Source organism: Podarcis gaigeae, assembly GCF_964106915.1.
Source record: "Podarcis gaigeae genome assembly, chromosome: 2".
NCBI lineage: Eukaryota > Metazoa > Chordata > Lepidosauria > Squamata > Lacertidae > Podarcis > Podarcis gaigeae.
The window spans coordinates 76,575,412-76,594,529 of NC_139679.1; the positions used below are offsets into that span (position 1 = coordinate 76,575,412).

The following is a 19,118-nucleotide window of genomic DNA, read 5'->3' on the forward strand; positions in this document are numbered from 1 at the left end:
ACTGTAAGTGGCATGCTGAGGATAAAGGGTTATTTGCTGATTTACAATAATAGAATCAAATGTTCCTTTTTTTGATGGAGCAGCAGTGGGCTATTTAGGAAGGGTGGTATTGACAAAGATGTGCTGCTCTCACTTCAGTGCAGTGACCATTAGGCTCACACAAAGCACCCCTTTAAGGAAACATGCGATACATGAAGAATATGTCGCCTGCTTAAGATTATGAATACCACCATTTCTCCAACCCTGATGTTAGGGGGGAAAGCATACACATCATATACTTTTTACTGGTATTTGGACAACTGGATAAAAGAGCACAGACAGGCTCAAAACACAGCTTATTAAATCTCCCCTTCATCTGAGTTTCCGGAGAATACCTTCCCTGGCCAGCAAAATAGTCCAAAAGAAGGTGGAAGGGCATACAGAGAAAGGATTAGTATCAAGAAAACTACAGACACACAGAAAACTTCACTTTTTAATATGCTTTTAACTGAAATGTGTGGTTCAATTATATACAAAAGCAGCAAGGGTTTTTTATTCAACTTGTCCGCCAGGAAGGCATTATACAATTAGTAATGCTGTTCATAAACCTCCATGTTCTTTTTCATTCAGCGAAGCAAGCAGCTATCTTGCCATAACTTGTAATTGCACATACAGTTGAACCAATGATAGAGGAACGATGATCATTTAGTCTCAGGCTCATGACCACCAAGCTCATGGGCTTCCAAGCTTAGAATGTGCACGTACAGACAGCATAGGTGCGAAAAATAAGAAAATTTAAAAGGTCCAAGGACAAAGAAGGGATGCAGGTCCCGTAATACTTGCAGCCTTTTACACCATTGGGCCCTTCCTCAGTTTTCAAGAAGATGAAACACTGTGTTTGGTGTGGCAGTTTATTGTGTTTTAAGCTATATAGCTTACACATGCTGGAATGAAGCACCTGAAAATTACTTAAAACACAAGTTTGATGGTGAAGTTAATCTGTACAGTTGTACCTCCGCTTATGTAAACTTCGGGATACGTCAGCGGCAAACCAGAAGTATATTTCAAGGTTTTTGTCATGCACGCATGCGCAGCAGCGCTCTACTGCCAAGCGTGAGTGTGCAGAAGCAGTCCCTCTGGTTGCGGAAATCTCGGGATCCAACCGAAGCTCCGGAACGGATCCTGTCCACACCTGGAGGTACCACTACTTTCCAAAATGTGGTGGTCCTAGGATTTACTAATTTTAAAAACACATTAGGTTGTACTCGTAGTGTTGATGTAAATATTCCATCAGGTGCAAGGATTTCTCATCGCACCATAGAATGTTCTCTCCCTGCATGTCCCCTAAATTTGTTCTGGGAGTAGATGTGGGAATTACCCACATATAATAATGAATTTCCCATTTTTATCATAACTGCAATCACACAAAAACTGTTCTCACCTGCTAAAGTTAGCAGCAAAATGACACAAGTTCCTATTGTTTAGTATTTAATATGAATGTGTTAAGTTTTTTTGTATCTGTTGGCTCACTATCAACCTCAAGTCCTGGAAACTCACAGATCCTTAGCTTGGTGGCAGTGGGCATTCCCTGTTGGAATTCTGGCCCGTTCAGAGGTATGTGCCTATCTGTTCAGGCACCGGCTGAATTCCTTTGACCTCCCTCCGGCGACTCCCGGCAGGAAAAACATACGAGGTCCGTTCCGGCAATTTTCCTCAGGCTGTGAGAAAAACACACCAACTGCTTCTCCTCCTCCCTGCTCCCTGCATATCCCCAGGGAGGGGAATCAGACACAGACAGAGATGTAACTACATGCTTTTATTCCTGTCTTTAGCAGTCATACAGTAAAAGATGTCTGCTCTCTTCAACAAACAGAGAGAAACTCTAAACTCCACCCATGTACTTCCAGTACAGGTCATATGACACACACTGAGCTAACATCCGGTGCTCAGTACAGAATGGACTGCCCCTTTGTTTCCACGGCAACAGTCACATACTTCCTGTTTGGCTTTCCAGCCACAGGCAGCAGATTGAGCTGCTAGAGCCTTTGCTTGCTGCTACAGGTGTTTATAGATCAGCGTATGTGAGGAGCTCACTGAACACATAAAAACCATAAACTTTTGCGGGATGGGATTTTGCTTCCAAATTGATAGGAACTCAAGCACAGTTAATTTATTAGAGGGAGTGATATACTGTGAAGCACAAGTTACCATTCACATTTCAGTTGCCTGCACACAATCCATAAATCTGAATATAAATGAATTCATAAATTTCCTCATTTTTAAAGAAATAATGGCTGCTTTACTGTTGATGGGTAGTTTTATTAAAAGAAACTACTATAAAAATAGTTTTTGGAATGCAGATTTTTTCCCCCAATCCACAATCAAACTTAAAATTAGCTGTAAGAATCTGAATGGATCTTCAAGCAATAGGAGGGATCCACCAAAAAGCTTATATTCACAGGTTAAGTAACAGTAAAAAGTCGTAGCAGCTTTTTAGTACATCAAGTTGCTGTGCAACACATGAGACACTCCCCCAGCACCAGCTGTGATAAAGTCTTGGGTGCAGCGTCTACTGAAACATTTTATCCCTAGAAGGTCATTCTTTAATATCCCATCTGGTTGAAAATGCTAGTTTCATGGAGGTTCCTCTGCTTAAAGAGGCTTCCTCTCCAAGCATGCATTTCAAGTACTTAGGTGTGTCTCCATTTTAAAACAATCTGAATGGACGTAGCATTACCAGCTTCACTCTATGGTCTTGTCTGGTTCCTGAGAAGAATATGGGGTGTGTCACTTCTGTCTTATTTTGCCTCGTAAGTGTCAGTGTGCCTCCGAATCAAGTTGAATTTGCCACTAGGGTCAGGAATGTACCATTTTTCCCAAACATCTGCGTAGGATGCGGTCCTTCCCCAGGGTTTGAAGTGTCCGTTCCAATGGAGTAGTTTGGCAGCTTTCACAAACTGTGGAGAGTATCTTTTGCCAGCACTCGAACCTTTGAATTGAGTAAGAAACAAGTGGATTTAGATTCCTATCCTGTCTTCTCTCAAAAGACTCTAGCTGGGTTCTGTTAAAGGCTAGCAAGTCACATAATCAAAGTTCACAGCTGACTCTTAATTTTCAACCATTGTCAAAACACTGATTTATCTTTCAAATATCCTTTCTTACCCCCATTGCAACTGGGATGTCTGGGAGAATGCAGCAAGGATGCCTGAATAGCCATCACCATAGTATACAGTCATACCTTGTGTTGCTTTAGGTTCATGTTGCGTCTTCGGTTTGCAAACGCGGGAAACCTGGAAGTGTATGTATACTTCCAGGTTTCGCCCCGTGTGCAGAAGTGTTCGACGCGCTCCGTGCTTGCGCAGAAGCACTGCTCTAGTTGCGGACTTTTCGAGGTGCAAACAGCACCCCCGGAACAGGTCATGTCCGCAATTAGAGGTACCACTGTATCTAGAAATCTTACTGTTTCCACATTTAACTGACCACTGAATCATATTCAAACACCATGTTTCCAGAGCCATTTCACATCAATGTCAAACTTTTCAAAATGTAGTAAAGAGTTCAGAGACAGGAAGAGGAAGAAAGTAAAGATTTTTGGGCAGACAAATCCACGGCTTCATTACCATACTTCAAAGGTCCTGTGAAGAAGAAAATGAGGCCTATGGAAGCAACCACTTCAACCAGCTTAAGTCTGGCAAAGGTATCACATCCTCTTCCATTGTACTTACCAAGATGACGTACATTCCACATAGGATCAAGGTTTGAATGTCTCTTGTAAAATGCAATGAGCAGAGGGGGTGTAGTGATACTGCCTGCAAGAGTCCGACTGTATATTTCCTCTCTAGTCAGGGATAAGAAAGAAAATTTAACCAGCTAAAGACAGAAGCGCAATTCTTAAATAGGGTAAATATTCATTAATCCAACTGAGTGTTTCTCTTTTCAAATTGTTAATCATCCTATTAATGAACAGAACGCTTCTGTTTTTGTGCAATGTCATATAAAGCATTTTGTTTACAACATTCTGTTAGGCACTGTACAGCAACTGACATACTTTGCAATGAGCCAGAGAAATAAATGGAGGAATCATCGGAGTGTTGGTGTAGCCCAGCTAAGAAACTCAGCTGCAAATGAGTATGTACCTTCTCTCAGTCATTGTCCACCACTTGCAATACGAGAAAAACATTTGCAAGGCAATAGTAACAAGGATTTCAGAAAGCGTGTGACATGCTTTGGCTATTCAAAAAGCTCAGTATCGAGAGTACTGAATAGTATTTCCTACGCAAAAGGCTCAAAAAGTAACAGGCAGAATAGGAGCAGAAGGAAGAGCCTGAGAAAGAAATGTGGGTGGACCACCTAATAGCAGGTGGTTAAGGTGATCATTCAGGACAACCTTTGTAACAGTGTTGGTAGAAAGAAAGAAAGAAAGAAAGAAAGAAAGAAAGAAAGAAAGAAAGGTTGTTTCATGATCTGAGATTGGGGCAGTGGTGTGTTTAAAGAACAAGATAGCTGAAGGGATTTTAATTGAAAGATGACAGACCTGAAAACAATTTATATTCAGGGCTAGTAGGCTGAAGTAGATGCAGAAAGTAGCCTGGTGTCAGTGCAAAGATGATCCATGCATAGAGAAAGATTATTATCATCAACATGGTAGAAACACCTGAGAAATACTTCTGGCATTTCATCACTCTCCACCCCCACTGGCACACACAATGCTGTGTTAGGCCCAGTCCCCCAAGTGGCAGTGTTAAGCAGAAATATGGGCACACTCACACAACATTAAGTGCCATCCATTTCTCCAGTTGCTGAGTGATGTTCTGTCGTTTCCATTCGGTTAGATTTGCAACAAAGACGCCCGGATTGAAAGAGCAGGTACTTGCTTTCATGGACAGCTTCCGAATTGCTTCTTTTTTATAATCGAGAAATCCAATGTAATTGTACTGAAAATTAATAGAAACTGGGTCTTTTTTCAGTTACAACAATCCCCAGAAGTCTTTACTGGTTACACACATCTCTCTCTGCAGAAAGTTTCACTGCCCAACCCCTCTATTTGCAGAGGAAAAGATACCCCATATGGAGATGCTAGCTTCACCAAAATGTGATGATATTTAGCAGTTTTATTTGTTTTTGTTTATTAGCTATTACATTTCAAATACCTTAAAATAACTATACTGAGACAAGGTGAGTTAAATACAAAAAGCCACCTACGCCTTTCTGAATCAGCCACATTTTGCTTATGGCCATTATGTTCCAAAAATGTAGGCTCCCTTCCTACGCAGCATACAGATTCTGAGAAGTAAGGAACCACCTACATCTACATTTACTCAAAGATAGCCTCCTATTCCTGGCTGTTCAGCATACCATAGAGGACAACCTGCTCCTCCTCAGTGCTTAGAACAGGAAGTTGAAAGCGTTACTTTGGATTACCATAAGGGAGAAGCAGGTCTCCTCAAGACACAAGGAAGAAGACAACAGTCCTTGGTATCCTAAGACCACTCCACCACATTCTGTAGCCTTCCCATGCAGACAGGTACAGGCATTTACCATTCCCTGAAAATTATACAGGCTACTGACTGATATGGGCCAGGAATATATAGCATGCCCAGGAAGAAGCTAAGGTTCCCAGTCCTATAATACAGGTAAAAGGGGGGCAATGCTTCATTCAATGCTTTGGAAAACCCAAAGGCATAAAGCACTCCTGCAAATCCTTTCCCTTGTTTTTCATTTAATTTTTAACCTTTCTTTTCATTTTACTTATCCATTACCGCTGGAAACCACGTAATTTCTAAACCAACGTCATTCTAACATTCATTAATTTTGCAGTGTTTCTTAAGATAGTCCTTAAATTTCTTCCCATCTTCTTCCGCTGTCTCTCTTCCCTGGTCTCGGATTCTGCCAGTCATTTCTGCCAGTCCCATATAATCTATCACCTTCATCTGCCATTCTTCCAAGGTGGGTAGATCTTGTGTCTTCCAATACTTTGCGATGAGTATTCTTGCTGCTGTTGTAGCATACATAAAGAATGTTCTATCCTTCTTTGGCACCGTTTGGCTGACAATACCCAAGAGAAAGGCCTCTGGTTTCTTCAGAAAGGTATATTTAAATACCTTTTTCAGTTCATTATATATCATTTCCCAGAACGCCTTAATCTTTGGACACGTCCACCAAAGGTGAAAGAAAGTACCTTCATTTTCTTTACACTTCCAACATTTATTATCAGGCAAGTGGTAAATTTTTGCAAGCTTGACTGGGGTCATGTACCACCTATAAATCATTTTCATAATATTCTCTCTTAGGGCATTACATGCCGTAAATTTCATTTGGGCCAGGAATATATAGCATGCCCAGGAAGAAGCTAAGGTTCCCAGTCCTATAATACAGGTAAAAGGGGGGCACTTGGCTTCATTCAATGCTCTGGAAAACCCAAAGGCATAAAGCACTCCTGCAAAACAAACGCAACCACAAGGGTAGAGGCCACCTCTAAGAACTGGGGCCTGTAACATTCGCTTTCTTCTTTTAGAATTATTTGCACCTGGTTTCCTGCTCCACGAACTGCAAACTTATTTGATGTAGAGTCGCAGTCATCTGAGAATGCAGCTGCATGACCCTGTTGCAGTGGAGTGTTGTAAAGTTCAAAGATATCATCTGAAAAAGCAATCCAAGCAAAGAAGAAATAGCAGTTCAAAACAAATTTTAAAACCCCGCCTGCCATTCCGCCCCTGCCCCCCACAATCATTTTCAATAGCTGCAAATACTGGAAACAAGTGTTATCTTTCTGTTTATGATGGTTATATGGACATACGCTGCAAAAAAATCTCATTTGATAAGAAAACCTCGAAACGTGCCTAAAGCAGCTCTTTAGATCCCAGAAACGATCTTGCCTCTGATAACTTCATTTCATTGAAAACAGGGTTTTATTCTCATGTATGCACAGAAATGAAGAGCAGCGTGGAGCTTAAATACTGTACATCTTTTGCAAATACAAACCATTTAATCTACAAATATGTTATTACTTAAAATGACAATTTCATTTCAACATGAGAAGCCTTACTTCAGTCTCTAAAGCTGGGAATACAGATATCATGGAAAACTCAAATCAAGGTGTAGAGTTCATAAGTCAATTTCATATTTCAAGTTAAAACAGCAGTTTTAATTGCACTAAGAAGATACTGCACTAAATAATTTTGTGTTACTGTATTCCCCCCCCCCCCAACCAGTATAACTCCCTTGGAATTCTAACGTAATGTGTTTCCTGCATTACAGGAGGTTGGACTAGATGATCCTTGGAGGAGCCTTCCAACTCTATGATTCTGTGATTCTATGACTTCATCCCATTTCTTTAGGTGGGCTAAAATCTGTCCCTCGCCCTGAGACAGGATAGGTCTACAGAAAGACACTTCCATCTCTGAAAGTATTTGCAGGAAGAAAAGTACCTTGAACAACCACATCATCATCCAGGTAAATGGCCTTTTCTGCATTAGGGACCCAATTAGGCAGATAGAATCTTGCAAAGGTTAGCTAGGTAAAACAAAAGGGAAGAAGATGATGATGATGATGAATGAAAGAAAGAAAATCTGACATGCCACACACTGGATTCAAATAACCATAATCTCTTTTAACGATATATTTTGGTCTGCTAACAAAGCTTATAGTAAATAAACAATTTATTGAAACTTAAGTTGCTGGTAGAATTTTCAACCGTCCCGACTTAATTTGATGAATACAATCAAGAACTCTTAATAGCATCAGTAGTTACAGGTCAGATTTTTCAAGACTGCCATAGCTAAGTATATATTTTTCATAAATTATCAGCAACCTGAAAGGAAGTTAAAATAATATAAATCAGTGCAAGTACTCACAGGTTTAATCGAGTCTGGCATTTCAGACTTAACCTGCACTTTTCCATCCAGCATACGAGGGTCAAAATCCAGTATTTGGTATTTCACATTTTTCAAACTAGTTTTACTAAGCCATGATCTGTCCAGGGAAGAGAGCAGTAAAAATGTCACAGGTGGCTACAGTGCCTATTTCCAGCTCAGGCTGGTTTGCCAGCTACAGACTGGGATAGCCTTTCCAGTGATTGTAATCTCACATCTAGACTGCTGTAATTTGTTTTATGCGAGGCCACTGTTGAAGACAGTACAGAAGCTTTAACTGGTACAAAATGCTACTGCCAGATTACAGTGGTACCTCGGGTTACATACGCTTCAGGTTACACACTCCGCTAACCCAGAAATAGTGCTTCAGGTTAAGAACTTTGCTTTAGGATAAGAACAGAAATCGTGCTCCGGCGGCGTGGCAGCAGCAGGAGGCCCCATTAGCTAAAGTGGTGCTTCAGGTTAAGAACAGTTTCAGGTTAAGAACGGACCTCCGGAGTGAATTAAGTGCTTAACCTGAGGTACCACTGTACTGTGTGGCATATCAAGTTGGAGTCACATTACACCTATGGTCCATTATCTCCGCAGGCTGCCTGTAAGCTTCCAGCTCAGTTCAAACCATTGATGTTAAATTACAATTCCAAAAATGATTTGGGGCCCAAATACTTGAAGGCAGTGCTTTTTTCTGGGGGTACGCAGGGGTATACATACCCCTAAACATTTAAGAAAAAAGCACTGTTTGAACGACCACTTCTATTTTTCAGAGGAGCTAGATGAGGATTGTGAAAGAGGAATATTTAGTTTTCAATACCCTGCAAATCAGTTCTGAAACTGGTAATAGTGAGCAGCATCTGCAAGAGTAATTCTCCGAGATGTCTCTTCTTGGTCAATCCTATTTCAGTTTGGCTATACAGTGGTGCCTCGCAAGACGAAATTAATTCGTTCCGCAACTCTTTTCGTCTTGCGAGTTTTTCGTCTTGTGAAGCACGGTTTCCCATAGGAATGCATTAAAAATCAATTAATGCGTTCCTATGGAAACCGCCTTCAGACCAGGTCCGGGGACAGTCTGTCCCCCGACCTCTTCTGAAGGCCGGTGGGGGGCGAAAGTCTTTGTTCCCCCCCCCGCCTGCCTTCCCGGGACAGCGGAGAAACGCAGCGCTGCGTTTCTCCGCTCTCCGGGGAAGGCAGGCAGGGGGGAGCAAAGACTTTTGCCCCCCGCCCGCCTTCAGAAGAGGTCCAGGACCTCTTCCGAAGGCGGGCGGGGGGCAGAAGTCTTTGTCCCCCCTGCCTGCCTTCCCGGGGGCTTTTAAATCGCCCCGGGACTGTCCCGGGGCGATTTAAAAGCCTCCGGACGGCTTTTGAAGGCAGGCGGGGGGGAGCAAAGACTTTTGCCCCCCGCCCGCCTTCAGAAGAGGTCCAGGACCTCTTCTGAAGGCGGGCGGGGGGCAAAACTTTTTGCTCTCCCCTGTCTGCCTTCAAAAGCCGTCCGGGATAGCGGGAAGCGTTTCCCTGCTATCCCGGACTGCTTTTAAAATGCTGGCGGTGGGGAGGAAAGCCTTTCGGCCCCCGCCGGCCTTCCTGGACCTCTTCTGAAGGCCGGAGGGGGGGGGAAGTCTTTGCTCCCCACCGCCAGCATTTAAAAGAGGTCCCCGGAGATTTCCCTATGGGCTTTCTTCTTGCGAAGCAAGCCCATAGGGAAATTCGTTTTGCGAAGCGCCTCCAAAACGGAAAACCCTTTCGTCTAGCGGGTTTTTCGTCTTGCGAGGCGTTCGTCTTGCGGGGCACCACTGTATGAACGTTCTGCTTGGCTATACATAAGCAGTACTTTATTATCTATAGCTTCTTGCAGAGAATACAGGATTACAAAACAGAGGACGGAGTATGTTTGCTTCTTCAAAGTAATCATTACTAAGCCTGGAAACCTTTCGCAAACGAAAACCAAGGAAGAAAATTTCTCAAACATACTTTACCTCAGATGGTCCACTGTGTCATTCAAGGTGACAATATGGAAGGCCACATTGGACTTGGTGTTCTGCTGAATACTGTTCACAGCTGCAATTACCCCACCAAGCCTATCATCAGATGCTGTAATGACCACAGGAATCTCCTTGTCATTCCAGTCCTCTGTTAACCTTTGAGGTGCCTCAGGTATAAAATCTATCGGTTGGAGGCCTAATGGACTTGAATCTGCAGAATAAGGGTATGGTGTGCACAGGTTTATTATATAAACATCATTCTGGGCATGCTCAATGTAATGTCACTCACTCTTAAGTCCTGTTAAATATCAAGGACAAAGTCAATTGCACTCTTTGAAGAATTTAATTTTGGCTAGATACGCCTTATATAATTTTTACACATTTCTTTAATTCCTCCAGTTACTTCCATTAGCAGGGTATTTTATCAGACTTTAAATTGGGTGGCTAATCTGTGGCACTCCAGATGCAGCTGAATGTCAACTGTCATTAGCCCTAGTTACCATTGCTAAAGGTCAGGGATAATGTGAGCTGTAGTCTAATATCTCTAGGTGATCACTGGCAAGCCATCCCTTCAAATCAAACTTTTTATCTCTTCCTAATGATTGACATGATATTGCAATGAGATTAAAGTTACTTTCAAGTAAGATGACCCTTAAATTCTATGGCTTGATTAGTTTATTTGGGATATGCAGCTATGTTTTGATTTTAATCTAACTACAGGTATATTTTGAGTTATCAAATGTTGTTCTATTTATTGTTTTTATGTAAATCACTTAGAGGTTTTTTTATTATATTAAGCAGTAAAGGTAAAGGTAAAGGTACCCCTGCCCATACGGGCCAGTCTTGACAGACTCTAGGGTTGGGCGCTTATCTCACTCTAGAGGCCGGGAGCAAGCGCTGTCAGCAGACACTTCCGGGTCATGTGGCCAGCGTGACGAAGCTGCTCTGGCGAACCGGCACCAGCGCAGCACACGGAAACGCCGTTTACCTTCCCGCTAGTAAGCGGTCCCTATTTATCTACTTGCACTTAAGGGTGCTTTCGAACTGCTAGGTGGGCAGGAGCTGGGACCGAATGACGGGAGCTCACCCCGCCGCGGGGATTCGAACTGCCAACCATGCGATCGGCAAGTCCAAGGCGCTGAGGTTTTACCCACAGCGCCACCCGCGTCCCCTATAATAAGCAGTATATCTTTATAAAGAAATAAAATTACTCTTGACATGATAGCCGCACTTCAAATGGTTTGATATTTCTGTGAAATAACTGAGCTGCAAGTATATATTACAAAAACAACCTATGTGAAGGACATAATTTCACCAACACAATGATTTGTTACCTCCCAAATAAACATTATTACTGAAGCCCAGACTCACAGTAATAAGAGAGAGACACCATACCTGATAATTCCCTTTTCAAGAGATCGCTGAGACCCAATATGTTGTGATGCAACACTAGCAAAAATATAACAACAGCAAGCACCAAAATGAAAATGTTTACTGAAAGGGAACAAAGAAAAACATGATTAGAATAATAATAATGGCCAAGTATGACTCAAGTATACTGATTTTTAAAATGTGCCATTTGGGGAAATAATACCTTTTCTGAACGTCATTTCTTCCTTTCACTCTGGATGAAGTGTTGAGCCTCTTCAAATGTCTACAAGAAAAACACACAACAGAGAACCATTCTGCAAATTTACAAAAAGGCATAACTGAGAGTGCCACATTCAAATATAAAAAGTATTGTTCTGAGTCGTGAATAAAGATTTCAAGTAAATATCCACCTAGGATTCCACCATGCACACAACAAGGAGCATCTTCAGATATAATTTCCCATACATCTTTGTCATGGCATTTTGCCACCTCATACCTTTTACCCAATATGCTGAAAGCTATTTATGGGGAGAGTAAAGAGTAGACTTGCATGTGTTTTCCTTAGAAGAGTACCACACAATAAGCTAACATCTATACATAAGCTAAGAGAATGCGGCAGCTAGACTGGTGACTGGAAGTGGCCGTTGAGACCATATAACACCAGTCCTGAAAGACCTGTTACCATAAAGCACCAATGCAGCAGCAAGCAAAGGCTGTAGCAGCTCAGTCAGCTGCTTGTGGCTGGAAAGCCAGACAGGATGTTTGTGACTGTTGCCATGGGAACATAGGGGCAGTCCATTCTGTACTGAGCACCGGATGTTAGCTCAGTGTGTGTGTCATGTGACCCGTACTGGAAGTACATGGGTGGAGTTTATTCCTACTGCTGTGGAGTGCAGGCATGTTTCTCTGTACTGATGTAAGAGACAGAAATAAAGAATGTAAATAGATTTCTGTCTGCTTCTTTCCCCTCCCTGGGGATACCAAAGGGGAGAGTGAATGAACGGTGTGTTCTTCTCACACTTCTGGGAAGAATCGCCGAGACCTCACCTGCTTATCTGCCGGGAGTAGCAGTGGAGAGGTCAACAAGGAATATCTGTCGGTGCCTACGTTGTGGCACATTCCTCTGACCCAGGCAGAATTCCAACAAGACCTACATTGGCTCCCAGTACGTTTCCGAGCACAATTCAAAGTGTTGGTGTTGACCTTTAAAGCCCTAAACGGCCTCGGTCCAGAATATCTGAAGGAGCGTCCATCCCCATCGTTCTACCTGGAAACTAAGGTCCAACACCGAGGGCCTTCTGGCGTTTCCCTCACTGCGAGAAGTGAAGTTACCGGGAACCAGGCAGAGGGCCTTCTCGGTGGTGGCGTCCGCCCTGTTAAATGCCCTCCTGTCAGATGTCAAGGAAATAAACAACTATCTGACTTTTAGAAGACATCTGAAGGCAGCCCTCTTTAGGGAAGTTTTTAATGACCGATATTTTAATGTATTTTTAATCTTTTGTTGGAAGCCACCCAGAGTGGCTGGGGAAACCCAGCCAGATGGGCAGGGTAGAAATAAATTATTATTATTATTATTATTATTATTATTATTATTATTATTAGAATTTTAGCAATTCAAAAACTGAAGTGACAGGGATAGGTTTGCTCACAGGGGCAAAACCAATGGCAGTGCTGAAAGCCACATCTCTCCCAGGTCTTAGACCCTCACTAAACCACCCATTTGCAAAGTGAGACAAATACAAAGCATTTTTGTCTACAAAGCAGGCTGCAATCCAGTTAAGGACAGATGACTTGGCATTCAGACAGTCCAGGTTTACTAAACCCATTCACCTCCTAGAATATTTTCACTGTGTGGTTTGTTCCACAGTCAGAAATTTTCATTGCTTGTCGCTACACTGTCTTCTTTAAAACATAAGCAACAATCTGTCAGTTTTCATGTGAGCTGAGCTCCACCTGCCTTCTAGTCATCTATACTCCTGCTTCTCCTACTCTTGCAAAAAGCAAAGAGATGCAAGCTGCTTAAGGTGTCAAAGAAGATTCCCGTGAACAGACTTCTTGATAATCAGAGTCAATCTGTTGTTCCACAGTAAAACTAGTAATTTAAAAACTAGTAATAATAATAAAAAGTTTTTAGCTATTCCTATTCTATCTGTTGTCTTTGTCCATGGAGTTTGTCCATGGAGTCCATGGACAGATAGAAGCTACCAGCATGAGTTTGACCAAAGTGCGGGAGGCAGTGGAAGACAGGAGTGCCTGGCATGCTCTGGTCCAGGGGGTCACGAAGAGTCGGAAATGACTAAACAACAAAATTCTATCTGTAATCCATCTTAAGTCCCTGTCAGGGAAAAAGGTGGGGTTCAAATAAATAAATTCATTTCATACTTCATCAATTATTGATATGTGTCCACCAGACTTGAACATTTTTATACAACTTAACCATCCCTCAAATAATTGGTCCCCTTTTTGGATTTATCATCCAAGGATATCAAGACCAGGGCTAGTGAACTGCCAGTCCATGAGGCTTCCTCTCCCTTGTTCCTCATCCCTTCAACTCACAGTAACTAGGCTTGAAAAAACTTCACAATGGAGTCAACAGGAGGATGTTTTCAAGCATAAAAAATCCACACAGAGAGTGCAATCATTCTTGAAACCCCATGCAGGGTTGTTTGCAAGCCTAACTGCCGGGGAGATGGGTTGCCAGGGTCCAGGCGTCCACATTTTCCCCAGGTGATGAAGCAGAGGACTCTGAAACAACAAGGGGAAGGCACACAGGGCTTGCCCCACAAGCCTTGCCACCCAATAAGCCTTCAAGGGCTATGAAGTGGAGCTACCATATTTGGACTCCATGGAAGGCTCAGCACGGCCAGAGCTTTCCATCACAGGAAGATGGAAGAGGAGCTGGGTCGCTGTAAGGAAAACCCTGTACTCAGGTTGCGGATGTAATCCATGATGGAGGCATGTCCGCAACCTGCAGCGCTCGCATCCTGAAGCGCCCATCTGCGCAGCCGCTGGCCCAATTTGGCACTTTTGCGCTTGTGCGATTTAGCGCTTCTGTGCATGCGGCAAAACCTGGAAGTAACCCATTCCAGTACTTCCGGGTTTCCGGTGGTCCGCAACCCAAAAACACGTAACCTGAAGTGTCTGTAACATGAGGTATGACTGTAATGGAGAATGCTGGGTCCTTATAAGAAAAACAGCACCTTCCAGTACAGCTCACAATTAGTAGACAGCAGTGTAGACTTTGCTTTCACAGAGCACAGCCTGAGTGCCTGTATTCAGGGTATACCCTTCTCTACCTACCTCCACTCTGCCCAGTTTGTAGCCAGAACATCATAATATACATATGGAGCGGGGATCACAGCTGGCGAAGGAAGGGTTAACTCTCCCCTCCCTGTGTACTGCAACCACCACCACCCTGCAGCAATTAGCCTTGAAACCACCTTCTATTGGTGCCAATCTTTGTTAGCCCCTTCCCTACACAACTGCAAGTTCACGAAAGATCACCCCCTCCTCCATACGTCAAGCGAATGGGTGTGCATTAGGCAGCAAAACAGACAAGTACGAATGCGTAGGGTGTGCAAATGAGAATGAGTGTGCATGGGTTAGCAGTAGCCACATCCACCTCTAACATATGCCCTCAACATATGCTCCATGCAATGTGTGGCTCGGTCAACAGTGCAGGAGACTGAATCTCAGGGTTGTGGATTTGAGCCCCACGCTGGGCAAAAGACCTCTGCATTGCAGGGGGTTGGACTAGAGGACCACCGTGGTCCCTTCCAACTCTACAATTCTATTATTCTATGGACCCTGGAAGATCAGCCATGAGGAGAGAATGTAGCTCTTGGCTTGAAAAGAGATTTAATTCTGAAGAATTAAAGGCAGGCAACTGCTTTTGCAGCGCTCCGTTGGCTGTTCGCTGTTCTGTCACCTACGTGCGTGGCCTGCAGCCTTCCCAGACCTTTTAAAGAAACTGACATTTAATTCGTTTTGTCTCTCGCGTTATTTCTAACTTTCGATCTGCTTGGTTCTGCCCACTGGCAATAATAATAATAATAATAATAATAATAATAATAATATACTGCCCATTCGCTTTCTCACGGTGCAGTTGAAGTCCAGTGATGGGTCCCACCCCCGCTCACACACCAGTTATTTTGCACCCTCCCAAACGGGAGCAGCCCGAATCCTCAGACACCAGCGGAAAAGCGGCGCATCCGAGGGGATCTGCTCCTCCAGGAAAGTGGACGGCCAGAAAGGATGGCGCGTGGGGGATTGCGCGGACGGGTTGATCGACGCGACCGAGACTGTTGTTACCGTACCTCTTTCCCTGCTTCTTCTCCAGAAAGCGAGCGACCCTCCCGCTCCTGCTTCCCTCCGCGCAGTCTGGCACCCGCGAGAGAAATGCCAACTCAACAGCGCAAAGTTGTCAGCAGCTCAAGTAGCTGCCCCACGCGGTGCCTGATCGGAAAACAAATGCGCAAAACAGGCGCCGCCGCACAGCGCCGCGCAGGGCAGCCTTGTTCACCCGATGCGCTGAAACGACAAGTTCTGCCCTCGGTAGGGGAAGAAAAAGCGCGGGCAGGCAGTCGGTTAAGACCCTTCGGAGCGCTCGAGGTCCCCTCCTCCGCGCGCGGGTGGGGAATGTTGGGGTCCTCGCGGGTCTGTTGCCATGGAGACGCGGCGTCGGCGGAGCGCTCCGTAGGCCGCGGAGAAGCCTGCGGCTGTCATAAAGAGGTTGTCGCCGGACCAAGAGGCGGGTGGTTCGGGTCGCGGGCGCGTTTATGTTGTGGTTGTTGGTTTTTTTTTAAGGCGTTTGAGGGACCGGTCAACTGCGCGACGCGGTTCCCGCCCCGGAAGTGCGAGCAGGATGAGGCGGGGCAAGAAAGCGGCAATTCCCGTGAGCTCTGTGGCCTCCGCCTTACGGCGCAGAGCTGCCTCCTCTGAGGATCCGGAAGCGCCTTTTGCTGCTGCTGCCGCCGCCGCCTCCTGCTCCCTGGGCTCTTCCGCTTCGCAGGGCGACCCTCTTCTGCTGCCCGAGAGCAAGGGGACCCCCGGCTGGGCTAAGGAACCCCGCCTGCCCGGCGCGGACTCGGCCTCCTCGCCTGTGGTGCAGCCCGAAACCAGCGAGCCTCCTTTGCCCCGGGAGAAAGTCTACGACGGCTGCGGAGCGCAAGACGTGGCCTTGCAGGCGGACATCATGTTCGGCGTATTCCGATCCATCCCGACACAGATGGTGGGTCAGGCGGGGGCTTTGGGGGAGACTCTCCTGCGGACCCCCCCCCCCCGCACCATTAGTGAGAGCTTTCTACTCCGCTTCCAAGCCGGGCAGGAAGTGGGGATGGGGGAGCTGCTTGGCCGCCTGCCACAATAAAGCAGACGTGTCCTAAGCGGAGCGCGGGTGGCTTTGATGCCCAGCGATAGGATGTTGGGGGGGGGGGCGACTCTTTTCTTCTTCGTCCCTGGGGGCTTGGAGAAAAAGAGAAGAGCCAGAACGCCTGAAAACACTTGGGGCTATTGAACCGACCAATTGTAAACCCCCGATCTCGTGTTTACTTAAAAGCCTAGCCCCTTAGATTTCCGTGCGCCTTGACTTCTAAGTAAGCTAAAGCGTGCTGAGAATTGTAGTCTTGAGGCTGAAGTCGGAGCTTAATACAGTGGAACCTCGGGTTAAGTACTTAATTCGTTCCGGAGGTCCGCGTATTAGGCATTTTTAGTCAAAGCATAGACCTGAGTTTAGGGATCAGTAGGGGTTCATATCTGACATAAGTACAGTAAAGTGCTAACAGCAGCCATGTGGAAGCTGCCCCATGAATGATTTTGCCTTGATTGCTGTGACGTGGATAATTGCTTCCCGCACGACTGTTCTGCACCTATTTAATGCAGAATCTCAGTGCCAGCACAACACGTTCACCCAACTGTGTGGAAACATTTTCTGATGCTTCCACGTTGTTAGGACATTTTTTTCAGAATATTCACATAAGTGAAGCCATGGAAATATGACAGCAAACAAGACAATGAATATTCCTACAAAGCTGCTATGGCAGTGATGGCACAGGAAACTAAATCAGGACCTTCTTATATCTATATGCCATCATTACAGAAACTGTAAGCAGCATTGGGGGGAATATTGGTGCTCACAAATCTTTTTTCCATTCCCACAGGACTATAAAGGGCAAAAACTAGCAGAGCAGATTTTTCAGGGAATCATTCTTTTCTCTGCTGTAAGTATAAGTAAACAAAAATGCCATATATTTTAATCTTATTTTTTAAAAAGTATTTGTTTTTTGTGCTTTTAACAGTTAGAAGGCGATAAATACATGGTATCTGAAATTAAAGCATACATATAGCAATAGTGCAACAATTGTGTTCATTTGGATTGCAGCCTGTATGTAGCATACTGAGGCGAAGCTAATGATTGTTTCTACAGAACTAAGTTCTACTGCGGTTAGTGGCCTTAGTATGTTTAGGGCTGCAGCCTTTTGTCTTAAGTACTGTAAAAAATAGCTCTTGAGTAACTAGGTCAGTATGTCACAGTAACATTAATCTTGTTAAGTTATTGATTTATCTTGTATATGTTTATATTATGTAAGTTGAATTAATAATAATATTGCAGTGGGCCAAGTCCAAATGAATGACAGCTAAGTGCCCAATGTTCTGCTGCTATCAATTCCCTATATTAACCCCCTAAATGAGTTAAAATGTTTGCTAAAATGCTCATTTAAAATTCTCTCCATTCTGGGTTTGGAGAGTGACCTGGAATTCTCATTGACCTATTGTTTCTTGCAGGTAATTGGCTTTATTTATGGGTACATCACTGAACAGTTTGGCTGGACAGTTTACATTGTAATGGCTGGATTTGCTTTATCGTGCTTGGTAAGAATATTACTTATTTTTGTGTGTGTAGCAAAACAGTGAATTCTGCGAAGCTTGTGATAGAATGGAGCTGTAATGAAAGCTCATACCATGCAAAATAAGTAAAATATGTGTTTCTTTAGGACAATGTGTTAACATGATTCTAATCTTCAACAGTACCTTTGGCTTGATACTCTTGTTTTATTTTGTGCTCTTTATGCCGGTCTTCCCCCCCCCTCCTTATGTTTGAAATAACTGCACTAGAATAGGGCTGCTATACGTCCTGAGTTTCTAGGACATGTCCTGGAATTTGCCTTTGAAAATGGCGCCCTGGATAATTTTTTGGAAATTGTGCAGATGTCCTGGAAAACTGGCAACTGGGGTTAAATCATACCAAAAATGCCTTAAAAACCCAAAACTTACTGTAGTTTTTGGGGTCTTCCTAAAAAAACATCCTGGTTTTTACTTTTTGAAATATGGCGCCCCTACTAGAAACAGAAACACTGCTCTTTTGCTTTGTATATACTCTAAAAGTTAATATAGGCAAAGCTCAAACTTTTACAAAAACATTGTCAAGGAAGTTTGTATTTTTCGTTTCAGCTCACACTTCCTCCGTGGCCCATTTACCGTCGCAATCCTCTGAAGTGGCTACCTGTCCAGGAATCTGCAGTAGATGATAAGAAGCCAGCAGACAGAAAAGTAAAAAGGCACACTAAAAACTGAAAAAATACATATCTTGTATCATTTTCTGTCATTAAATTTGATTTAAAATCTCTTATTCCTCTTCCTTTACTTGGTTTGCTATTTGAGAATACCTTGACAGTATTCTAAAATTGGCCTTGCACAGTTTGAGTTTTAACAATGTGATAGTGCTTTTGACTTAACAGCAGCCTGGAAAACAGATGTTTAAAACAGAGTTGTTACTATTAAAATGCTAGAGTGGCCTATCTTTGATAGAGATAGAACCATAAGATTCTAATCCAGCATTTTATTTTATCCATTGCCAGCCTGATGCTTTAGGAAGATCACAGCAGGGTGTGGCGTAATTGGTTTTGCTTCTGGACCTAGTAAT

The 19,118-nt window shown here is 43.8% G+C and overlaps 2 protein-coding genes across 3 annotated transcripts; one reads left to right on the plus strand and one right to left on the minus strand.

The window, feature by feature from the left end:
* Positions 1 to 454: 454 nt before the first annotated feature.
* GLT8D1 (glycosyltransferase 8 domain containing 1) lies at positions 455 to 15,710 on the minus strand. 2 transcript variants are annotated; one of them, XM_083726640.1, is made up of 11 exons: positions 15,514 to 15,710; positions 11,421 to 11,480; positions 11,222 to 11,320; positions 9,821 to 10,037; positions 7,833 to 7,950; positions 7,407 to 7,491; positions 6,506 to 6,618; positions 4,747 to 4,913; positions 3,705 to 3,817; positions 2,036 to 2,968; positions 455 to 1,578 (listed from the first exon to the last, which is right to left on the minus strand). In XM_083726640.1, exons 2-10 carry the CDS (start codon positions 11,434 to 11,436, stop codon positions 2,778 to 2,780), a joined length of 1,119 nt encoding a protein of 372 aa, XP_083582766.1. In that variant the 5' UTR covers positions 11,437 to 11,480; positions 15,514 to 15,710; the 3' UTR covers positions 455 to 1,578; positions 2,036 to 2,777. The 2 variants fall into 2 exon arrangements, with proteins under 2 accessions (XP_083582766.1, XP_083582767.1); XM_083726641.1 differs by lacking the exon at positions 15,514 to 15,710 and adding an exon at positions 15,280 to 15,498.
* Positions 15,711 to 16,061: 351 nt separating this feature from the next.
* On the plus strand, positions 16,062 to 18,824 carry SPCS1 (signal peptidase complex subunit 1; the record flags this gene model as incomplete). The annotated part of the gene is made up of 4 exons (XM_083726703.1): positions 16,062 to 16,427; positions 17,356 to 17,415; positions 17,981 to 18,067; positions 18,647 to 18,824. 4 exons carry the CDS (start codon positions 16,062 to 16,064, stop codon positions 18,767 to 18,769), a joined length of 636 nt encoding a protein of 211 aa, XP_083582829.1. The 3' UTR covers positions 18,770 to 18,824.
* Between the last annotated feature and the right edge of the window lie 294 nt (positions 18,825 to 19,118).